This window comes from Gavia stellata, chromosome 22 (assembly GCF_030936135.1).
Source record: "Gavia stellata isolate bGavSte3 chromosome 22, bGavSte3.hap2, whole genome shotgun sequence".
In the NCBI taxonomy this organism is placed as follows: Eukaryota; Metazoa; Chordata; class Aves; order Gaviiformes; family Gaviidae; genus Gavia; species Gavia stellata.
The window spans coordinates 12,993,874-13,016,344 of record NC_082615.1 but is presented as its reverse complement, the minus strand read 5'-3'; the positions used below and the strand labels follow the sequence as shown (position 1 = coordinate 13,016,344).

The 22,471-nt window shown below is 63.3% G+C and overlaps 1 protein-coding gene across 1 annotated transcript in view; it reads left to right on the top strand.

The window, feature by feature from the left end:
• The window catches only part of SDK2 (sidekick cell adhesion molecule 2), a 50,168-nt gene that overhangs the window by 13,065 nt on the left and 14,632 nt on the right, over positions 1-22,471 (top strand). The window contains exons 2-13 of the mRNA XM_059828187.1: positions 7,629-7,788; positions 15,978-16,084; positions 17,501-17,648; positions 18,447-18,580; positions 19,651-19,762; positions 19,962-20,152; positions 20,319-20,669; positions 20,884-21,000; positions 21,211-21,378; positions 21,666-21,768; positions 22,007-22,183; positions 22,270-22,406. Coding sequence (XP_059684170.1) covers positions 7,629-7,788; positions 15,978-16,084; positions 17,501-17,648; positions 18,447-18,580; positions 19,651-19,762; positions 19,962-20,152; positions 20,319-20,669; positions 20,884-21,000; positions 21,211-21,378; positions 21,666-21,768; positions 22,007-22,183; positions 22,270-22,406 — 1,905 coding nt within the window. The remainder of the gene's footprint in view (positions 1-7,628; positions 7,789-15,977; positions 16,085-17,500; positions 17,649-18,446; positions 18,581-19,650; positions 19,763-19,961; positions 20,153-20,318; positions 20,670-20,883; positions 21,001-21,210; positions 21,379-21,665; positions 21,769-22,006; positions 22,184-22,269; positions 22,407-22,471) is intronic.

Sequence of the window (22,471 nt, the reverse complement as noted above, 5' to 3'; positions counted from 1 at the left end):
ACAGGGATGGGGGGGCCGGGCTGGGGGACTGTGCTGCAGGGGACGATGCTCTCCAGCATGCTGCAGTGAGTGAAGCACCGGGAGCTTGCAGGTCCAAGAGCATCACTCTTGGCTGACCCCCCCGAGAAGCTGTGCTGTGGCTGTGCCACCTTCCCGTGCCCCCAGCCCTGGCAGGAGGATTTCCCACGATTGCTCTCGCAGCCTCCTGCCGCCGGTGAGCACCAAACCCGCCGGCTTGGCCTGTGCCCTCTAAATAATGCAGGAAGACGAGTGCCGTCCGTGGGGGCTGCGGATAAACGCGGTAAACGGCTGAGAAACGGAGCGTGTCTTTTGGGAGCTACCTCCGCGGTTAGTGTGCCGGGCCCCTTTCCCTCCCTCTTGGCCGAGCCGGTGCTGCCGGGCTGGCACAGGTACGGGCACGGACGGGGAGAAGGAGACAGAGCAGAGCTGCTGAGTCCACCGGAGCATTGGAAATTGCATTTCACGGCCGGGCAGACTGGGATACCAACCCCAGCACCGCGCGCTCAGAGAGGAGATAAGATTTGATTAAGAAGGCCGCTATTAATTTATGGCAAGTACACTCACGATAGTGGAGAGGTTGCTTTTAATTAATAGCCAGAAGGAGAGTTTTAAAGCTCTTGGTCTCAGTGGGGGGAGAAGGGGAGGGAGTGGAAAAGCAAGGAAGGAAAGGGATGAAGTAAGTTGTGAGGATTAATGGACACATCTGCAATTATAAGTCTTTTTCTTAGTAAAAAGAAAAAAACAAAACCCACATTAAAAGATATGCCATGGGTGGGGGTGCACGGGGTGGCCTGGCTGATCCGTGGGGCTGAGATGGGCAGGATTGTGCCGGGTGCCTTTGGCACTGCTTCGTGTGTCGTTGGGGACCGGGGCCACTCTGTGGCACCCCATGGCCACCAGCCCAGCCTGGGGGGAGCCAGGGACGGCTGGGGTGTCCCCCGTGGCTGACCCTCTGCTCCTGGGCCAACCCTTTCTGCCGGGGTCAGGACCGAGGGCTGATGCTGGAATGGATAGTGGCTTCAGTGGTCGGTTGGCTGGGGAGGATGGAGCCGTCCTGCCCCGCTGCCGGCCCCGTGCGTGCCCCAGGGAGGCTGGAGCGCCCCCGGCTGCCCCCTTCCCCATGGCACCAGGGGAGGTGGGGACACCTCTGTCCCTGGGGCCACCTGGTCCTGGTGCAAGTAGGAATGGGAGTCCCTCAACCCGCAGCTGGGTCCCTGCTCTGCGGCTCATAGCCGTGCCGCTTCAGGGGGTGCAGAGGGACCCCCTCTTGGGTGCGGGGCCAGGGGTCCCAGCAGAGCGGGGCTGGTGCCACACGAAGGGTGTCTTCCCCCATTGCATCCAGTGCAGCAGCGCTGCCTTTCGTCTCCTGTTTGAGCGAGCCGAGTGCCGCGCCGCGCCATGCTGTGCCTCCCTGCTGCCACGCACGGCTCTGCCGTCGGCGCCACGCTGCTGCCATGCTTCGCCGGGGGTGTTCGCGTGAGCCGGGCAGATTTGAGAGGAGCGAAGGCGCTTTGGCACGGCGCCTCGGCACGCTGCCGCGAGGCACCAAAACCTTTTGCTGGTGGGTTTTGCTGGCAAACCTGCATTTGCCAGGTGGTGAGAAGAAAGCTGAGCTCTGCTGAGAGCCCTGTGCCGGGGAGGTGTCATGGCATGGCCATGCTCAGGGCTCTGATGTCCCCATGGGTGAGTGGTGCTGCATGGGTGCAGGATGTGAGCCGCGATCCCTGCTCCTGCCGGTGCTTCTCCATCGCCGTCCAGCTGGGTTTGGCGCTTCCTGCCTGCCCCTTCCCCGAATTTGAAGCTGACATTGATACACTGCGGGAGAGAGGATTAACCGAAGGGCACGGCTCCAAGTGCCGGCGCTGCCGTGCCAGATGAGGCTGGCGTGGCTGGGGGCTGCCAGCGGAGCAGGTGGGTGCTGGCAAGTGGGGACCACATGTGTGGCGAGTTTGGGGGGCCTGTGCTCGGGGGGTAGCGGCTCAGGTTGCTTCATGCCTGCTCAGGTGTTGGGAGGAGGGTGAGCGGGGCTCGGCAAGGATGCCCACGCCATCTCGACCCCGTGCTCGGCTTCGCCCTTGGCACCTCCCAGACGCCTGGGTCCCTGCTCGGCAGCATGTCGTGCTCCGCGGCTCCCCAGGTGCCGGGAGCATTCGGCATTTCAATTCTGTGTTTGCTTTTTATTAAGGGGATGAAGCCTCGTCTCAGGAATACTAATGGCTCCGGCAGCGGTGGAGAGCGCAGCTAATCCCCCAGCACCTGCCGGCCACCCGCCCTGCGTGGCCCCTGCCACTGTCACCGCCCCGGGAGGGGACCGCGGTGAGGGCAGCGGGAGCACCGGGGACTGTGCCGGGGTGTTGCAGCAGCTCCCGTCCCCGCGGCGGGGCCGTGCCCTCAGTGCCCGCAGGGACGTGTGGCATTTAATCAACCTGATGAATTTACCAACAGCCACTGAAAAATTGATGCCTCCCAACCGCTCGCTGGCATCTGACAAGCAGAAAATGAAACTTAGCCGAGGGACATGGCATGGCCACGGGGCTTCGCCTGTCCCTGGCCAGGTCCCTGGGCATGGGGCTACCCAGTGAGGATGGCCACAGAGGGTATGTGGTTTCTCCCCAGGACAGCATGCCTTGACCCGGAGGGGTCCCCCCGGGGTGATCTCTCATTGCACCCAACCAGGGCTGTGACCCCACCAGGGCGCTCGGGGACATTGTGGTCCCCTATGGGTGCTGTGTCTGGGGGACGTGGGGTGCGCCGGCGATGTTAACCCCTTCGCAGCCACGCCAGCGCAGGCCCCCTCACCCCCCAGATGCGGAGCGGCTGCTGCGGCGCCGGGGAACTGCGTTGCGAATATGTTACACAAATGAATAATAAAAACAAAGGAAAATTACCCTCTTTATTGAAACTCGTTTTATGAATAAAACAATTATTCTGGTAATTGAAAAAATGTGTCGTTAAATTAAATGCAGTGGTTCCTATTAAAATTTTAGTGGATTTCTTCTTCTCTGTTTCTTTTTCCCCCTTTTTCCTTCCCTCCCTCCCTCCTGCCTCCGCTGGCGGCTAAAGGCTGGTAATTATAGTGGAGGGTTTCGCTTTCTCTTTATTGTTTTTTAATCTTTTCGTGCTGCGGAGTGCCAGCGATAGTCTGATGCAGAAGAGATTTAGCTCCATCTCCCTGTGCCGGGGGGCGCGGGGGGCCGGAGCGGGAGCACGGGGCTGCTCAGTGGCAGTGCCACGTGGCCATGCCAGCGCTCCCGGCGGGCTGCCATCCTGCTTTCGGGGCAGTGATGCCCCGGGAGGGCCGGGGGAGCCCTGTGAAGCCTGGGGGACTGGGGACACAGCCCTGTCCCCCCTCCCGTGGTTGAGGTGGGGCGCGGACGGCAGAGCAGTCCCTTCCCAGCCCTGCCCCTTTGCACTGGCCGCATCCTGGCTGGACCAAAGAGGAGCTGGTGGGGAGGGACGGAGGCGATCGTGTTATTTCCTCTGAGTCCGGTGTTGGTGCAGGGTGGCCGAGGTGATGGGGACGGTGCTGGGTGCTGGTACCCGGTGTCGGTTGGGCTCCGTTGGGTGCTTGGAGTACACAGGGGCAGGCGGGTCGGATTCAGGGCATCCCACTGGCGCTGGTGGGCATCGGCTCGGTTGGGGCTGCCCGGCGCATCCCACTATTTCTCACTCTGATTCCTATCAATTAGCAGGAATGGGCGCTGGGCTGATCAACTTCCAGTTAGCGAGCTGGGGAGGGGGGTGGCTGGATGTCACCCCCTGTCCCCGAGGGGCAGCGGGGTGGTGACCCTGTGCTGAGCGAGGGCTGACCCCAGTCAGGGAGTGGGACCGTGTTGTCCCCGGGGTCACCATGCCAGGCAGGAGGGGGACCCACAACCTGTTGGTGCTCGTGTGAGGCATCCACGGCAAAGACGGAGAAGGAACCGGGTGTCCCGCAAGCTGCTGGTCCTTCGTGGGTGGTGGGGGGGACCTGTGGAGTCAGGCCTTGTGCCCCCATCCCCGTCTCGTCTCCGCTTGCCGGGGTTCACTGAGCGTGGGGGGGGGGTCGCACCCTCCTCCCCCCGCCAGCAGCTGCCCAGCAGAGCCCTGCCCTTGGAAGGCATTCCGGGATTCCTCCGGGCTTAAAACTCCCCGTCCCTTCCCATCAAGAGGGATTTGAAGCTGGGGAGAGGGGGGCTTAGCTCCCAGCTCGCCATTACGGTTGGGAATTAGGATCCATTACTGCTCTTTTGGCAGGACCGGGGCCCCCTGCCCTACATCTGCACCCCCTCCCCGGCACTAATGCACTGGGCTCAGACCCAGCTCCCGGCAGCCTTTATGTAAATAAAGTGCAGGGGCAAAGATTTTGATCCCATTAGGCAGGATTAGTGCCTTGCAAGGCCCTGGCATTAAAATGTCATCGGCAGCGGAGAGAGAGAGCTGGGGTCCTCCCCATTCCTCTCCCCCTTCCCTGTTGCCAGTGCTTGGCATCCCATTTATCCCATCCATCACTGCCGGCAGCTTGGCTGGAGCGGCTCAGCCCGGAGGCAGCACCCCCTGCACCGCTCCCCGGCGGGGCTCAGCCCTGGGGTCACCGGTGCTGCGGGGGCCGGTGCAGGCAGGGTGGGGACAGCACGGTTTGGTGGCACTTTTCTGCATGGAGGGGACCGCGCTGGGCTGGCATAGCTGGCACGGCATGGCATGGCATGGCACAGCACCTGGCCGGCGGCCCCGTGGAGCTCAGCACCGGCCCGCGCCGCCGGCAGATGTGCAGATGTTCCCGGGGATGCCTCTCGCTGCCGCCTGTGTTTGGAAAGTGATGAATTTCTGCACCAACTAATTAGTCTCTAATTAGCAAGTGGAGTGTAAACAGTCACAACAGATGGGGGAGAGGCGGAATTAGCAGTAATGACCCTTCATTTGGGGGGGGACATGGCTGTCACACACCAGGAAACCTCCCTCTGGGACGGGGCACTCACAGCCCCCGTCCGTGCCGGCTCTGCGGTGGGGCGGTGAGGTGGTGGGCACCCCTGTGCACCCTGGATTTGGTGGTGCCGTGGCCTGTCCCGCTGCCGGGACAGCGGGAGAGAGGAGCTCCCCTGGCCTGCTGGGAGCAGAGCTGAGATGCCACGTGCTGCCGGCGCACCGGGGAGCAGAGGGAAACTGAGGCAGGGAGGGCTGCCGGAGGGGCTGGGGTGCGAGGGGTGGCAGCGCTGCTCAGCGTCAGGACCCCCCCGCCCTTCTCCCCTCTGAGCAGTGGCACATTGTGCTGGAAGTGGGATTTGGCACGGGTGGCTGCCGGGTGGGCAGGTGCACGCCGGGAACAGCCTGCCCCGTTCCTGGGCTGGGGTCCCCGATGGGGTGCGGGGCTCCCGGGCGGCCGTCCTTGCCAGGCACCGGCCAGCCGGGAGGATGACCATGACACATGGCCACCACAGGGGACCGTGGCCAGAGCTTGGTGCCGCCTTCGCCCCCCTGCAAGGGACGCCCGGTGCACCCGGGACCCCCAGCCCCTCTGTCCCCTGCCTGCGGCTGGGGTGGTCTCGGCTGTCCCAGGGGAGCAGAGGAGCCCGTGGAGAGCAGGGGGACAGGGGAGCCGCTCGGTTCGAGGCGGCTGCCGTGACCTTCGCGGGCGGATAACGATCGCACGATCAATAGTGGAATTAGGAGTCACCTCTCCTCCTCCGCGCTGTTTTTCACCCCTTAATGCCGAACAGATGTCATGGGCGCTTCAAAGCAAGATGAGCCTTAGCTTCTTAAAATCAAATTAGGATGTACGCAAACGGCCTGCGGGCCCAGGGGAAGGTGCACCGGGAGCACTCTGCCTCCCCAGCACCCCCCAAACACCGGCTGCTGCGCTCAGTGCGGGCGTGCACTGAACACGTCGGGTCTCAGTCCCGCTGTGCCGCTGGAGCGCTCAGCCAGGTCCCGGCAGCACAGCCCTGCGGTCCTGTGGTTTCTGGTGCGGCCCGTGACCGCCGCCGGTGCCTGGGGATCAGCACGTTTTGCCGTGGGTCCTCGCTGCAGTCATGCATCGGCTACACCTAGCCCAGCTGGACCCCCGGTCTGGTTCGTGGCTCATTTACTGGTTTCATGCAGGAGGCGTTTGGCTGCGGAGCTGGCGTCTGGCTGTGCCACGGCCCCAGCCGGGGGCTGCGGTAATCCCACAAGTCTCCAGCTCGACGTGGGCGAAGCCCCGGCATTGCGGGTCAAGCTCCTGCCACGCCGTGGTGGGGACACGTGTGCACACCCCCGCACACACGCGTGCAGAGGTGGCACACACCGTGCACACGCACAGATCCACGTTCCCGCAAACCCGGCTTGGTCAGCCCCAGCAGCACGCGTGTGCCTCGCTCCTTGGGCATCCCGAAAGCCACAGCTCGGCTGCCGCAGGGCTGCCACGAGCTCTCTGGACCAGGGAACCACGCGGCCACGGGCCGGGCTCGCAGCCAGCTGCCCTTGGTGCCAAACCCCACAGCTGGGGCACCGAGCTGCCGTGGTGCCCGCGGGCACCCCTCTGTCCCCGCGGCGTCTGGGGCTTGCTGGGGAGCTGGGCTGCTGCAGGGTTCGGCCCCGGTGCCCCACGCCCGCTTTGCGCAGTGCCCCGATGCCCGGATCTAGCCCGGACCTGGAGCAGGGGCACCGGGATAAGGGCTGCCCGCGCCAGCCAGCGCTGCTGAAGGTCAGAGAGGAGGATTAAATTAAGGAACCGCGAGCTGCTCCTTCCCTGCCTAATGACTTGCCTGGCATTTAGCACCACCGTGCCCACCCTGGGGACAGGCAGCCGGGTGTAAATCAGATGGACATTTCCACGTGGGTGCAGCGAGCGGGCACCCCAGGCTCTGCAGGAGACAGGTCCCAGCAGCGAGGAGAGGAGGGGGACCCCCAGTGCGGGTCGGGCGGTGCCCGGGTGCCTCTGAGCTCCCACAAACTCCTGACACCCCCCAGGGCAGTGGGGCACCGGAGCAGGCTGAGCCCACGGGAACGGGCGCTCCTTTGGTGCCGGCTCACGGTGCGGAGAGCCGTGGCAGGAATTCAGCTCGCACACAGAAGAAAGCAAAGCCCTACCCCAAAGAAAAAACCCAAAGCCGTGATTGAAAGCGCACTTGAAAGCTGCTGGGGAATATGAATGTGTCTTTGAAGTAAAAGGGCTTCCATTTGTTAAGCAGAAAATGGAGCCGTGTGTTTCGATTTATAGTTTTACTTAGCAAATAAAACAGGAGAGGAGTAAGTGTTTATGTCTCGCTCTGCTCCCAGCCCCTCCGCCCCCTTCACCCCCCGAGTTAAAAGCTCAGTGCTTCTGAAACGCTACAAAGGCAGCCGGGAATAGAGCAAAGCAAGCAGCTTAGATAAACCCGAGATGGGCTAAGCTGTTGTCAATAGGCTTGTGAAACGGCTCAGGGGGGGAAAACGGCCGGTGGAGGGTCTGGGGGCTGCGGCTGGGACAGGGGGACAGGGAGGCGGCCGCCAGCATCCCCCTGCCCACGTGCTGCTGAGTTACGGTCCTGCCCGTGACGAAGCGGTCCTGATGCTGTGGGGCTGGCAGGTTATGGGGCTGGGCACGTTGCTCACGGGGCGGGCGTGGGGCAGCTCATGGTTCTCACCCGCTTTCCCTCCTCTCTCCGCAGACGATGTCTCCCCGTACTTTAAGACGGAGCCGGTGCGGAGCCAGGTCCACCTGGAGGGGAACCGCCTGGTCCTGACGTGCATGGCGGAGGGCAGCTGGCCCCTCGAGTTCAAGTGGCTGCACAACAGCCGGGAGCTGACCAAGTTCTCCCTGGAGTACCGGTGAGTCCCCGCCGCCTCCGCCAAGCATCCAGGGCAAATCCCACCTGGCACGCCAGTCCCTGCCGGCAGCCTCTGTGGCACAGCGGGCATCACCGGTCCCCCTGCGAGGGGATGCCATCCCGGGGAGGCGGGCGGTGCGGAGGCAGTGGTTAGCATGCCGGGAGCTGCCACCTCTGTTTGGAGAGCAAACGGTGGATTTAAGCAGGTCAACATCGGGGAGGAGGTGTTTGCACAGAGCGGGATTAACATGGGGCCACAGATCTCGTGGCTCCCCGAGAATGGCCCGACCTGGGGAAGGAGCAAGAAAGGGCGGCATGACAGATCGCCCCGGGTTCGGGCATCCCGCCCCGTGCGCCGACTAATCCAGCTGCAGAACGGCCGGCTCCGCGTCACTGCCCGCGTGGAGCTCGCCTTTAAATCAAGCTGGGCACCTCTCGCCATCCCTTCTGTCTATGTCTGTCATCCTCTCTGTTTTAATCAATAATTCAGCCCCAGACAAGCCGTTCCCCGTTTAAAGGCATTGAATCGAAAGGCTTCGTGTTGCTGTAGCAACGCGGGGCTGCTCCGGGATGCCAGGAACGCAGACAATGGGGCTGGGTGACGTCCCTTCTCCGGCACCGTGTGTGTTGTGCCGGGTGCTGTGTACCCTCCCCAGCACCGTGCCATGCTGGGTGCTGGAGCAGTGGCCATCCTTGGGGACAACGGGGGCTGTCCCCCACTAAGCCATGGTGGCTGCAGCTCTGCGATGCACCCAGTGCCCCAGGTTCAGGGCTGGGTGTTTGCACCAGTGCTGGCTGCTCCATGGGATGGGTCCCTTGTCCCTAGCCCCGGTGGTGTCGAGGCTCGGAGACCTGTGGAGCCCCGCAGCTCCCGCAGCTCCGCCTGTCAGGAGTCGCATTGGCTGCAGCGGGAATAATGCAAAATGTCAGCCCTTAAATGGGATCGTGGGGATGGTGGTGACAGCAGGATGGGGGGACGCAGAGCCTGTGCAGGGGCTCCTCCGGGGCAGCTGCACAGGGCGGGGTAGGAGAAAGACGTCAGGACCCCGATCCTGGGCTCTGCCCCGTCCTTGGTGCGGGTTGGAGTGCCTGGGGGGCACCTCCAAACCCAGAACGGAGAATCCTGGGTTCCTTTCCTGGGTCTGCCCCTGGGCTCGCTACGTGCCTCAGTTTACCCTTCTGTAGTAAAGGGGCCAGCGCTCATGTCATGCTCGGCAGCTCTGGAGCCCCACATGCCCACACCAAGATGACTGCCTTTCCCTGCAGTCCCTGGTCCTCACCTCCGGCTCCAGCATCCAACCAGAAAGGATTAAGGAAGGAAGCGAGAAAATAAACAAACACGTGGGGAAAACCCAAACAAACCCAGCCGCAGCTAATGAAGCAAACAGCCTCTATGCAAATCGCTGCCTGGCTTTAACCCGTCCTCTCCACGGCGAGAACGCAACCTGCCAGCATCAGCTTCGTTCTGCCCGGTGCACACTGCCTGTTCCCGGGTATCTGTGGGGATTTAACGTGTTGAGATGAGAGTTTGGATGTCTTGCTTGGAATTGAAGGCTGCCGGTGAGGAAGGCAAAGTACCAAAATTAGTTATGATGGGCAGAAATTGAATTTTAATAGAGATGTCGGTGGCATGGAGCCAGCCTGCTCAGGCAGTGGGAAGGTAGTAATTAAAAGTTAACGAGTTTAGAAACGGAGTAATCCTTGGAGAGGAGAGGGCTGGTGCTGATGGCCGGGGAGGCTCAGGGATGCTCCTGTCTGTGCGGGGGCCAGGAATGGCTGTGGTGCGTCGGCAGAGTGGGTGAGGGATGCGGGGTGCAGCCAGTCCCCCCCAGCTCAGGGCTGGCACGTGCTCCCCTGATGTGTCCCCACCCCGGGGCAGGAGGGACCTTCCCCAGGGCCTGGCCGTGCCCGTAACAGGGAGCACCGTGCTTTGCAGCAGGGCCATGTGCTGCGGGGGGGCCATGCCCAGGGAGCCGGCCGGGCTTGGTGGCATCACCTCGCTGTTCCTGGCCAGGATGGAGTGTCACCAAGCATTTCGTCCTCACCGCTCTTCCCCAAATCCTCTCCTGCAGCCGGGCATCCCGCTGGCACCGCCGGCTGCTATCGCCCTTGTGCATTTTACCCATTTTTCCGGGGGCTGTGGGCTGGGGCTCGTGGCCCCACTGCCTCGTGCTCCCCGTGAGCTGCTCTGGTTCATCCTCATCTCTTGGTCGGCTGAGCTCACGCTGTGTTTTAAGGGAAGGAGCTGCTCTCCCAGTTTGGCAGCGTGTTTCCATGGCGACCGCCCTTTCCTTCCCGCAGTGATTCAGCCGCCAGCTTGCCACCGGAGCGACTTGTTGGCGAGCGGCGAAGGGCAGGTGGGGAACGGGCTCAACAGGTCCCCGGCCCCGAGCCGGCGAGGGCCGAGGCAGTGCCTCTGCGTGCAGGTGGAGCCAACCCCTCCGGAGCATCCCTGGGGACCGCGGCGGGATCGGGGACCAGCTTGGCTCCATGTGCGTGCAGAGCCATCCTCCCTCAGGAGCATCCCTGGGGATCAAGTGTGACCAGGGAGCGCATAGGGATTGGGGACCAGGCTGGCTCTGTGTGCGTGGAGCCATCCCGCCTTGGGAGCATCCCTGGGGACTGCGGGGGATCGGGGAGCAGCCTGGCTCTGTGTGTGCACGTGGACCCGTCCCCCACCCCGGGAGCATCCCTGGGGATCAGGGACCAGCCTGCTTTCACCCACTTGCTGCCTCCGTTGCCTGCCGCTGGCGTGGGGTGCGTAGAGACAGCTCTCCCATGGGACCCCAGCTGCCTTCTGCGCCTGGGGACCCCCCAGCAAAACCCCATCCCCTCCGATGCCCGTTGTGACCTTTTTTAAGGTGACAGCAGGGCGGGCGGGCGGTGGAGGCTTGCCGGCGCGCTCTGCTCCCGTGCCCTGGCACGCCGGCACTGCGCTCTCCAGGGCCAGCTCTGTTTTTCCGTGCATAATCTCGCCGGTGCCGGGCTCTCCTGCGAGCTCTCCAGAGCCTGACTTCTTCTTGTACGAGGAATCATAACATGCAAATCAGGCAGCTTGATGTCTTTAATGAAAGCCTCGGAAGGAAAGTGCTTCTCTGGTGAATTGAGGATATTTATTTCTCATACAAGAAATTTAACATGCAGATTAGTTGGGTCTGGTAATTTATCACATGAGATTGTCCTATTAAGGGTTGCATCGAGTCCTGCTGCCTTCGGAAATTACCTTACACATAGATTACCTCTGGACAGACTCCCATCCGTAGAGATGCATCTTCTATCTACTAAATCAGCCCTCTTCCCTCTCCCCACGTCCCTCCGCAGCTGGCGCAGGAGCCCAGCAGCTACTAAAGAATCCCCCACCTCTTCCCAAGAGCCCAGATCCCCTTTGCCAGGAGCTCAGAACCTGGGAAAGTGTAATTACATCTCCAACACTGGCTGGCTTCGCCGCCGCGGTGCTCACTGCAGCATCGCCACGACTGCTCCTCCCAGCCCTGCCCTGGGTTTCTCGGGCAGACTGCACCCGAGAGCCCGCAAGCCCCAGGGTTGGTTTCCAGCACGTGGCGTCCCTGTCGGCTCCCACGCGTGGGGAGGGTTGGCAGGAGCCGCCCTGCGTGGGCTCACCGAGGAGGGGCAGGTTCGGGGCTGTTTCGACCCCCCCTCGCTAGGTTGGGATGTTTTGGGGTACGCGTCCCCCAGGGATGCAGGGAACACGGCGTGATGCACACGCGGGACCCCACCAAGCCTTTATGTCCTTTTGAGGACCCCAGATGTTCGATACCTGTACTTTGTTCCCAAATTATGTAAAACATGGAGCCAGGACCCTCTCAAAAACACAGACCTGGGGGCAAACGGGGCAGCTCACCCCCGGCTCCCTGCTGGGACCCCAACCTGTGCCACTGCTCGCCGGGAGCACATCCCTGCTCCGGCTGGACCAGCTCTTTGCCAGCCCAGGTGTGAAGCACAGCCCTCTCCCCTGGGGAGCTAATTGCCATTCAATAATATAATTAATGGGAGCTGATGAACACCAGAGGGGTTGCAGCCAGGCTAAGCCAGAGCCCAGCGGTGAGTTTCCCGTGCCTGTGCCTCCAGCCTGGCCGGCTTCACGTTTGGCATCGCTGCCTCTGGCAAAGCCTGTGGGATTGGCGGTGAGGCAGCACCGAGCCGGTAATGGGCAGCGCAGGGTGGGCTTTGCTGGTGATGCTTCTGCTGCGAAGGCTCTCACCTTTCCCTGTGCTTTGTTTGGCTTTGGGGGGGACACGGGGAGGCTGGTGTGAGCAAGCGGCAGCGATTGCCTGGCGCAGGGCATCGGTGCCCAGCAGCCGTGCGGGCATCGGGGCTGGCAGGAGGTGTGCGGGGGGAAGGCGAAGGAGGGGATCTCCTTGCTGGGACCTTACGTGGGCTCAGGCAGCCCCAGGAAGGAGACCGGCGGAGGGCTTTCTGGCCTGAAGATGCCACCTGAGCTGGGCGGTGGCCGAGCTCCCGGTGAGGGACGTGCCGGAGCCCTCCGGATGCCACAACACGGATTGAGGCTTGTGCGCTCGCTCCCCTCCCTGCTCCGCAGGAAGGCGGCAGATTAATACGTGGGCGTTAATTATTAAATGGCTCATTGTTTTGGCAGGGCCAATTGAGGCGGCGATTTACAGGGCTGCCGGTGCCCGCCAAATTCCTCTGACCAAAGGAAAACACTTCTGGCAAGCGGAGAGGTGACGGCTCCAGCCACGTGTGTCAAAACAGAGCCTTTTCCAATCAGGAGCTAATTGAGATCCAATAATGCAGTTAACAGGGGCTGATGAAATACCAGGGGGGTTATTTAAAAACATATTGAGCGGCAGCCCAGCGCCGCGGCTGGGCGCGGGCGGAGGTGCTGGGACGCGTGGCTCAGATGCTGGGAGTCGTTAAACCTTTGCTAAGTGTGTTTTAATGCTCACTTGACATTTCATTATCGCACAGTAACTATTCAAATACACGTCCCCTCTAGAATTAATTAGTCGTTATACAGGATATTAATCAAAGGGGACCGTGCCAATGTGCTTATATCCAAAATCTGATCCAGCTGTTGCTGTTACTGGGCGGCACTGGAAGAGCCACACAGCTTTCTGCGCTCTTCTGGCTTTCAATTTGATGGATCAAATCCTTCGGCTGATGCTTTTCCCGGCCCCTCTCCACCCCCTCAATCTAATAATAATTCGGCAGCGTCAGCCCCACGCTTCTCAGCAACCCTACAATAATAGAGCCGCGAGCATCAGCCAAGGCTGGGGCATCGCTCTGCCGGAGCGCGGGGGCCTTGCCGCGCCGTGAGCAGCCCTGCAATAACAAGGCAGTGCGAGCAGCCCGGCGTGCCGGGAGTATCGGTGGTGCCGGTGCCTTGCCAGGGTTGCACGGCGAGGGGGGGTTATGGCTGATCGCGGTGCTGTGCCATGCCCTGCCTTGCTGCAGTGGAGGTGCCGATGGGAGCCGGGCTGGGTGGATGGATGGGGAGGACGTCGTTCCTGACGTGCAGCCCATCCATCTGTCAGATCGATCCATTGCCAAAGCCTTCCGCCGGCCGGCTGCTTCTGCAAACCTGCCGGTCCCCCGGCACGGGGGCTTCTGACTCCGGAGCCCCCTCCTGACCCCGGGGCCGAGCGTGGCACAGCCGCTTCCTGACCGAGCATGGAGACCACTGCTGTTTTCCATCAGTGCATTTTTTTGAAGCACGGGTCGCTCCTCGCTTCGGAAGTGCTTTTCCCCACAGACGATGCCCTGTCAACCTCCGTCTTTACAAACAATCCAAACAAGCCCCTGAAACAGCGGAGTCAGCAGCAAGGGCTGCGCCGGGAGCACGGCCAGATCTCCGTCCCGGCTTGAGCAATGCAAAACGCGTCTCCGGGCTGGCGGATGGACAAAGTGACCCAGCTGGGGCCGTGCCCATGGGCACCGGGCGGCAGGATCGGCCCCGAGCGGAGGAGCCGCTTGCTTGGATGGCACAGTGGAGCCAGGAGCTCCCGGCCATGGAGAGCAGCCGTGGCGGGGCTCGTGGCCACTCCTGCTTGCTCAAACTGGGGGGGCTGCGTGGGGTGCTGGGGCTGCACGCTTCACCCCTCCACCTCCTCCTGCCTGCAGCACATCCCCCTGCGAGGGGGTGAAATCGGTTACCGTCCCCTTACAGCCAGCCGTGATGGGGGAAGGAAATCAAATCAGTGCGGTCTTGGATAAAAGCCTCCGTGGAAGCCGAGCGGCAGAGAACAAAGTCTCTGCTCATATTTGGTTAATGACTGCGGGCCAGGCTGCGCCCGGTAATTGATTTCCTTTCTCGGGGCTATTTTCAGCTGCTTAGGTGTGTGCAAAACCTCCGCTCCATAATAGCTCCTCCAGCTCCGGTGGCGCGGGGCCGAGGCCCCATTAACTGGGGCTGCAGGGGTGTCCCCATCGGGAGGGCGAAGGCTCCCCGTGCCCACGGAGGTGTCCCAGCCACCGGCCCCCAGCGCGTGGGGACAAGGCGCTGCAGCGGGGCTGTGCATCGGTGGGTGCTCCATGCGTGGGTGCGTGTGAGCCCCAAGGGTGGGGACAATTTGGGTCCCGCAGGACGGCTCATGGGCTGCGCCGGGGACTTTGCACTCACCCCCTCCCAGGATGAGGGTTTGGAGGGGACGTGGCAGCGAGGACGTGGCAGGGGGGTGCACAGGGGGTCTGTGTGGGGACCACGTGTCCCTCTCCGATGCTGAGGGGGTAGGTGAGCATCATCGAGAGTCCGTCTGTCTGTCCATCCACGTGCATTTGTGTGTTTAGGAGTCACGGTGTGTGCGTGTGATTTATTAACGAGGACACCCCAAGGAGAGCGTGCCCATTATTCCTGGTGTCCGCATCAGTTCCTGACAGCTCCATGGAATTGAAATATCTTATTTAAAGCCTCTGGGGATCATTTTTAAATATCAGCTGCGACACTCAAGGACTCGTTCCCAAAGGGCATCCACCCTTCTCCCGCGGGGACGGGCAACCACCGGCACGCCGCATGGGTGGGTGGGTGTCAGCAGGTTTGATGCCAGCCCCCCTGTGCCCATCCCAGCTCGGTGGTGCCACTGGGCGAGGTGGGAGCCCTGTGTCCCCGGCACTATCTCCTGCGCCGGGGAGGGTGGGCACAGGGGCCCGCCGCGCTTCCCGGCAGAGGGGACGTGCTCCTCATCTCTTATGAAAGTTTAATTTACGCTCAGTTATCAAAAGAGCAAACAAAGCTCTGCCGAAACAGCCCGCGGCAGGTTTTAACGCAAGATTAGATTTTGGGCAAGGAGGGTTGAGCTCGCTTATTTGTTCCCTTTCTGCTTTATCTCGGAGCGCTCCCCGTCAGGGAAGGCGATGCTGTGGTGCCTGCCCGTCCCCCCAAGGATCACCCGTCTGCAGGGCCGATGTGGGGGGGTCCAGCCTATTTTGGGGGGTGATGGAGCCGGAGTGCCTGCATCCCTCCTGGGGCTGGGGGCTGCTCGGGGAGGTCTGGGGCAGCGGGGTCCAGCTGGGGGACCGGGGCGATGCTCAGGGGCTGTGGGTGAGTTGAGAGGTGGTTATTTCCTTTATCTGCTTATCAGCTGCTGGCGCTGGTGGCTGCAGCCGCTGGGGATGATAAGGCGGCTCAGCCCCAGCTAATCGGAGCGGTGCTGGGCTTGGCCATGCGCAGGTCCAAGGCTGAGTGACACCGGCAGACCGCGGCATGCCTCTGCCGCGCACCGCCAGGGCTCGGCGCAGGGGTCAGGACAGCGGATGCCGGGTCACCGGCAGTCGCCTCTGCTTTTGACAGCTCGAAGCCACTTGCCCAGTGCCTCCGGCTCGCGGTGGTGAGTCACCGTCCACTCCCCGCACCGGCTGGGCGATGGCCACCGCTCATGTTGCGTGCGGTGAGAGCACCTCCGGCGTGCGTGACCACGAGTCCCTCTGCAACAGCGAGGGACACTGTGTTGTCTCCCCAGCGTGCACGTGTGTGCACACGCATACATGCCTGCACAGACATGCACATACATGCACACACACCCCTCCAGCAGCTGCTCCTTGGGGAAGGAGCCGGCATCTGGCGCAAGGGTTGCTGCCCAGCAGTAAATGGGGGGCTTGTGCAGGACCTGCAGCCTCTCCGGGGGCTGTGACGGTCACTTGGATGTCCCCCGCTGCAGCTGGGGTGGGTGGTGGTCGGTCATGGCATGTGCTGAGGTGCCTCCTCTCCCGCAGGTATATGATCACGTCGCTGGACCGCACGCATGCCGGCTTCTACCGCTGCATCGTCCGCAACCGGATGGGAGCCCTGCTGCAGCGCCAGACCGAGGTGCAGGTGGCCTGTAAGTGACAGCCCCACTCGGCGGGGGACCGGCCGGGGACACCCAGCCCTGTGGTGCTGCGGGATGGCGTGAGCCTTGGTGCAGCCCATGGCCAGCGCAGGAGTCCGGAGCATCCCTGGGGCGATGCTGGCAGGGATGGAGCTGTTGCTGCCTCCGCTGCTCCCACTGCCCGGTCAGGCCGTGGTGGTCGGGGGTGCAGGGGGGCACCCCGCGGGCAGGGCAGAGCATGGGGTGCAGGCAGAAAGCACCGGGGCCGGGAAACCCACAGCACCGTGTCTGGGTAGGTGTCTCCGGCTCGCTGGAGGCATGAAACTCTTTGCAGTGTGAAAGTAGCCCCGCTCCTCCCCGGCTGCGTGGAGCACTTAAAGCAAACACCATTTATAATCGTTACTGGAAGCAAACAGGAGCACGCGGGGCTGGGCAGCCGCATCTGTCAGCGCAGGAGCAGGAGCAGCTGGGCTGGAGGCTCGGTCCCGGGTGCCGCTGCCACGGCTCGGCACAGATCCTGCCAACGAGTGGATCCGAGCAGGATGGGCCAGACCTGGGGGTTCTGCGCTGGGGCGTGATGCGGAGGCACCGCGGGGGGTTTCAGTGGGACAGGAGGGTGCTGGGGCCCGGGACGCTGGCTCTGTGCCCCGGGGGACTTGCCCCTCTCTGTCACCCCTCTCCTCCGGGATGCCCCCAATCCCGTCCCCTTAAGCCCCTTCCTGAGGAGCAATGACAAATCGGGAAGCTAATGAGAAATTAATAAGGCAGCTGTGCTAACAACTAATGATAATGGCAAAGTCGTTAAAAAAAGATTCTTTACATGTTTTTAATTACAGCAATTAAGGGAAGTCAATAAAATTCCCCTGCCCCCCTTCTCCGTGCACCCTGTTTCACTCTGCTTTCCTCAACTGCTGTGCACTTCCAGCCTGCGAACGCCAGGCAGGATGGAGGCAGCGGGTGCCCCAACCTTGCCCGCGGAGCCAAGGTCGTGCCGGGATGCTCCTGGCGCTGGGCCGTGGGTTGGGGTGGGGAGAGATGCTGGGGAGCACCGGGGTGAGCCCTCCTGGCTGCAACTGCACCCCATCCTCGGTGGGGGACACATGGGCCTGCGGGCAATGGGGCTGTGCAGCTCCGGGCGCTGCAGGGACGGATCCTGGTCTGAGCACAGTCCCGGGCGTGTGGGAGCAGCCCATGGGGTCTGAGCTACCCCACCACCATCCCACACCCTGTGCCTGCCGAGCCGCCCCAGCCGAGGAGGGGAGCAGCGAGCAGACCCCGGGGCAGCCCCTCGGCATCCCCTGGGGGAGCCCATCCCCGTAGCCTCCAGCCTGCTCCCCAGCCAGACCCGGGGCCGGACGCTGCTGGGTCCCCGGGCACGTTGCCGGCCCCTCCCCAGCCCCTGACATGGTTCTCCCCAACATTTTGCAGACATGGGGAGTTTTGAGGACAGCGAGACGCAGCAGAGCGTGTCCCACGGAGAGGCAGCCGTCATCCGTGCGCCCCGCATCGCCAGCTTCCCCCAGCCCCAGGTCACCTGGTTTCGCGACGGACGGAAGATCTCCCCCAGCAGCCGCATGTGAGTACCCCCGGCATCCCCCCAGCATCCCCCCGGCATCCGGGGGGGCTGCGTTTCCTTCGGCTACCCGTTGTCCTTGCAATAAGGGTGTTTAACAGACGTCTTGAGCGCATTGTGCTAAAACCCGGAGACAGGCTTGGCGACTAATAGCGCTGTTTGTCATTGGGGAAATGAAGTTTTAAAAAAATATAAAAAGAAGAGAGAGGAAGGCTAGCAAAAGGGGCGCAGCATGCACCAGGGCGGCAGCCGGCGTGACGGAGCCGGGCACAGCACACGTGCGTGTGCCAGGCGTCCTTGCAGGGCTGCGGCAGATGCAGCGTGTGGGAATTGAATTTGTAACCCACATTATGCAGGAATTGAACTGGTCTCCTTTCTATTTGCAAAGCAGGATTGAGGAGATAAAACTCCTTTATCTCATATTTAATGGTAAAAAAATATATTCCCCAAACCATTTTATGTTTCCAGCAGATTAGATCATTCCATAAAAAAAAAAAAATTAAAAAAATAAAAAAGTCCTGTTAATCTGCACCGTCTGATGTGCTCCGCTTGGCACGGGGCTGTGGGGCTTGGTCCCAGCATGGTCCCAGCTCTTGTCTGGGGCCAGTGGCTGAGCCGAGCCCCTGTCCGGGGCCGGTGCCTGGGGCAGGCAGGAGGAAGACTGGGGGTCGTGCCCATCGCATGTGGGTGCCCCGGGGGCCGGTGTGGGTGCTGGGTGGGGGAAGGAGGGTCCCAGCTCACTGCATCAGTGTCCCCATTGGGTTCACGTCCCCATCTCGCGCCACCCGCCCGTCCCCGCAGAGCCATCACGCTGGAGAACACCCTCGTCATCCTCTCAACCGTGGCCCCGGACGCGGGACGTTACTACGTGCAGGCGGTGAACGACAAGAACGGGGACAACAAGACGAGCCAGCCCATCACGCTGACCGTGGCCAGTGAGTGCAGGGGCATCGCCTCCCCGGCCCCGCTCCCCCTGCGCCGCCTGGCTCGCCCCCAAGTTTAATTTGCAGTAAATCTCTTCGGAGGCTCCGGCTTCTGCTGACTTAACAGTTCAGCCGCCTCAAAATTTATTTAGGCACTTTGGGCTGTGCTGCAAGCGCTAATTATATCACGGGCAGAGCCTCCCGCTCCATCCCTGCTGCCGGGGCCGGATCCGGCCATGCCCCGGGACGGGGCTGCGGGATGGGGTGGTGCAGCGTAGCCCCAACGGGAGCAGCTTTGCTGCCGGACACCCTGCCCCGCTCCTGCCCTTGTACCCCTCTCAGCCCACGCTGCTCCGGATCGGGTCCTGCCTGTGGCCCCGTCCCTCTGGTCCCCTTGGACCCTGCAGGACCTGGCCAAGGGTCCCCCGGCCCCCGTTCAGGTGGTGACAGCCCATCCCGGGGAAGACGCCCCAAAGTGGCAGCAGTCCTGCCGATGCTCTCATCCCATCTCCCCTCCCACTGCTCCGTTGGGGGGGTTTATCCCTTTCCGCGGAGGGCTCTGCCTGTCCCCCTTCTCCTCCTGCCCCATTAATCTGTTTTTCTGTACCTCGGCGTCCCAGTGCGCAATAAACAACCTGGAGCCCATGTTTATGGATTCAGCTATATCAGCAGCTTTCAAGCCGATCGCATTTTTACAGCGCCTACATGAGGGGTTTTTATTGTTGCAATCATTTTGCTTTATATACTCCCCTCCTCCCTCCTCCCTGCCAGCCGGCGCTGCCACGCAGGCTGGGGGCCAGGCTGGTGCCGCGGGGTGCCACGGGCTCCCGCGGGAGGAGAGGGCTTAGGGAGAGCTGTGAAGGCACCCTGATGCCAAGGTGATGGGCTGGACCTGCCCGTCCTTCCCACGGGAGAGCAGAGCCGACGGCCCTTTGGTCCCTGCCACCTTTGTCTTCTCCATGCCACGCAGAGTGGGCACAGGGCTTTGGGTGCCCCATCAGCCTCGCTGGGGGCTGGGGCACCCTGGGGTGAGCAGGGGCAGCGGGTGCTGATGGCTGTCCCTCTGGCCTCCTTCTCCCCAGACGTGGGTGGCCCGGCTGATCCCATCGCACCCACCATCATTGTGCCACCCAGGAACACCAGCGTGGTGGCCGGGACCTCCGAGGTGACCATGGAATGTGTGGCCAATGCCAGGCGAGTCGCGGTGGGGCGGATGAGATGGGGATGGGGCATCTCCCTGTTGGCATCGCCCGGCCCCAGGGCTGGGTGCCCCTGGCTCCCCCCAGGTCCCTTCCCACCGGGGCTCCGGGGTCCTGTGGGATGGAGGGAGGTGGGGATTTGGCGTGATCCGGGGGGCTGGGGCTGGCTCTCGACGTGCTTCTGGCCCCCCCAGGCCGCTGATCAAGCTGCACATCATCTGGAAGAAGGACGGGGTGCCCCTCTCCAGCGGCATCAGCGACTACAGCCGCCGGCTCACCATCCTCAACCCCGCGCTGAGCGACAGCGGCTACTACGAGTGCGAGGCCGTGCTCCGCAGCAGCAGCGTGCCCGCTGTGGCCAAGGGCGCCTACCTCTCTGTCCTGGGTGAGGCCCCGGCCGCGGGCAGCCCAAACCACACGTGCAATGATTTGGGGCAGTCTCAGCCCCAGGGCTGAGATGGGAAGCGACAGGCGGGAGTCACTGGGGGTGGTTTGGGGGTGGGTCCAGAGGACTCCGGCTCTGACGCCCATCGCCGGGCTTCCCTTTGCAGAGCCGCCGCAGTTTGTCAAGGAGCCGGAGAGGCACATCACGGCCGAGATGGAGAAGGTGGTGGCCATCCCCTGCCAAGCCAAAGGTGAGCTGCTCCCCAGCCGCCCTCCCCGTGCCGCCGCAGCCCCGTGCCTGACGTGGCCCTGGCCCTTGCAGGTGTGCCCCCCCCCCGAGATGGCCTGGTACAAGGACGCTGCCCTCATCCACCTGGAGAAGCTGTCCCGCTTCCAGCTCCTGGCAGACGGCAGCCTGCAGATCACCGGGCTTGTCCCCGATGACACCGGCATGTTCCAGTGCTTCGCCCGCAACGCGGCCGGCGAGGTGCAGACCACCACGTACCTGGCCGTGACTAGTAGGTGCCAGCCACCCCCACCCCGGAGCCCGGGGTGCCCTGCCTGGGCAGTGGGTGGGATGTGCCTGGGATCCCCCAGCTGGGCTCCACGGTGGGCTCGGGGACTCCGGGAAACCCGTGGGGATGAGACACCCCATGCCCTGGGAGTGGGTCAGCTCCAGGCTGAGCACCGGGAAGGGCTTCAGGGGGGACTGTGCATCTCTCTGCCCCACAGGCATCGCCCCCAACATCACCAGGGGTCCCCAGGACAGCACGGTGATTGACGGCATGTCCGTAATCCTCAATTGCGAGACCTCGGGGGCTCCGCGCCCCGCCATCACGTGGCAGAAAGGTAAAGGAGCTGGGGGCACTGGGGTGCAGGCAAGGGTGCCCTCTGAGCACTGCCTCTGCCCTGCCCATCCCTGCCTGCCCGCATGGCCCCAGGGCATCTTCTTCGAGCCGAGGGAGCTCCTCAGTGGCCACCAGGAGCTCCTCAGTGGCCACCAGGCTTGGCCAATGATTGGGGCACTGGGAGCTGATGGGGGTCCTCCATGTCACCCAGGGGAGCGGATCCTGGCCAGCGGCTCGGTGCAGCTCCCGCGCTTCACCCTCCTGGAGTCGGGCAGCCTGCTCGTCAGCCCCGCGCACCTCGCCGACGCCGGCACCTACACCTGCCTGGCCGCCAACTCCCGTGGCGTGGACGAGGCGTCTGCCGACCTGGTGGTCTGGGGTAAGGCACCCACCAGCACACCCGCGTCACCCGGCTCTGCGGCAGCCGGGCTCTGCCTGCCGCCCTGCCTGCGTGCACGGCGCGGGATGGACCCTGCCCAGCTCCATGGGCAGCTGGGTGCTGCCTCCCACCACGCGTGGCGTGGGATGGAGCTCTCTGGGGATGCCAAGAATGGGCTCTAGCATGTGGCTGGTTGATTTATGTGGGTGCAAACTTGGGCTGTCCCTGCCGATGCCACCCCCGCAGCTGTCCGGGCAGTGCTGGTGGCTCATCCTGTCCCCCCGCAGCAAGGACACGCATCACCAACCCGCCGCAGGACCAGAGCGTCATCAAGGGGACCAAGGCCATCATGAACTGTGGGGTCACCCACGACCCCAGCGTGGATGTCAGGTATGTGCGGTGGGGCTGGGAGGGTTGGGGGGTCCGGGCACCCCCAGGCTGTCTGCCTGCCTGGGGTGGGCGCAGGCAGATGGTGGGTGCTGCCATCCCCAGCCCTGTGCTGGTGGTCCTGCAGTGCCACCTGGTGCCCTGCACACGGGGAGCTCGGCACGCCGGTGGGACCCCTGGTCCCCTCTCCTTGTGGGGGGCTGCAGCGTGCCAGGACTCCTGGGTTCTCCCCCCGGCACAGGTACATCTGGGAGAAGGACGGGGCGCCGCTGAGCCTGGAGAGCGGCCCACGGGTGCGCCTGGATGAGATGGGCACCCTCCACATCTCCCAGACTTGGTCGGGCGATATCGGCACCTACACCTGCAAGGTGGTCTCCGCTGGGGGCAACGACTCGCGCAGCGCCCACCTCCGCGTCCGGTGAGACCCCTCTCATCCCCGCTGGCACCCCGCGCCCTGGGCTGTGCCCCCTCCCTAACTGCCCCCTCCCTAACCCCCCCGTCCAGGCAGCTCCCCCACGCCCCTGAGAGCCCCGTGGCCGCCCTCAGCCCCCTGGAGAAACGGGCCATCAACCTCACCTGGGCCAAGCCCTTCGACGGCAACAGCCCCCTGCTCCACTACATCGTGGAGGTCTCCGAGAACAGTAAGGGGCTGCTCCCACCTCCTCGGCACCGCTGGCCCCGGCTAGGCTGGCACCGGGCGAAGTCC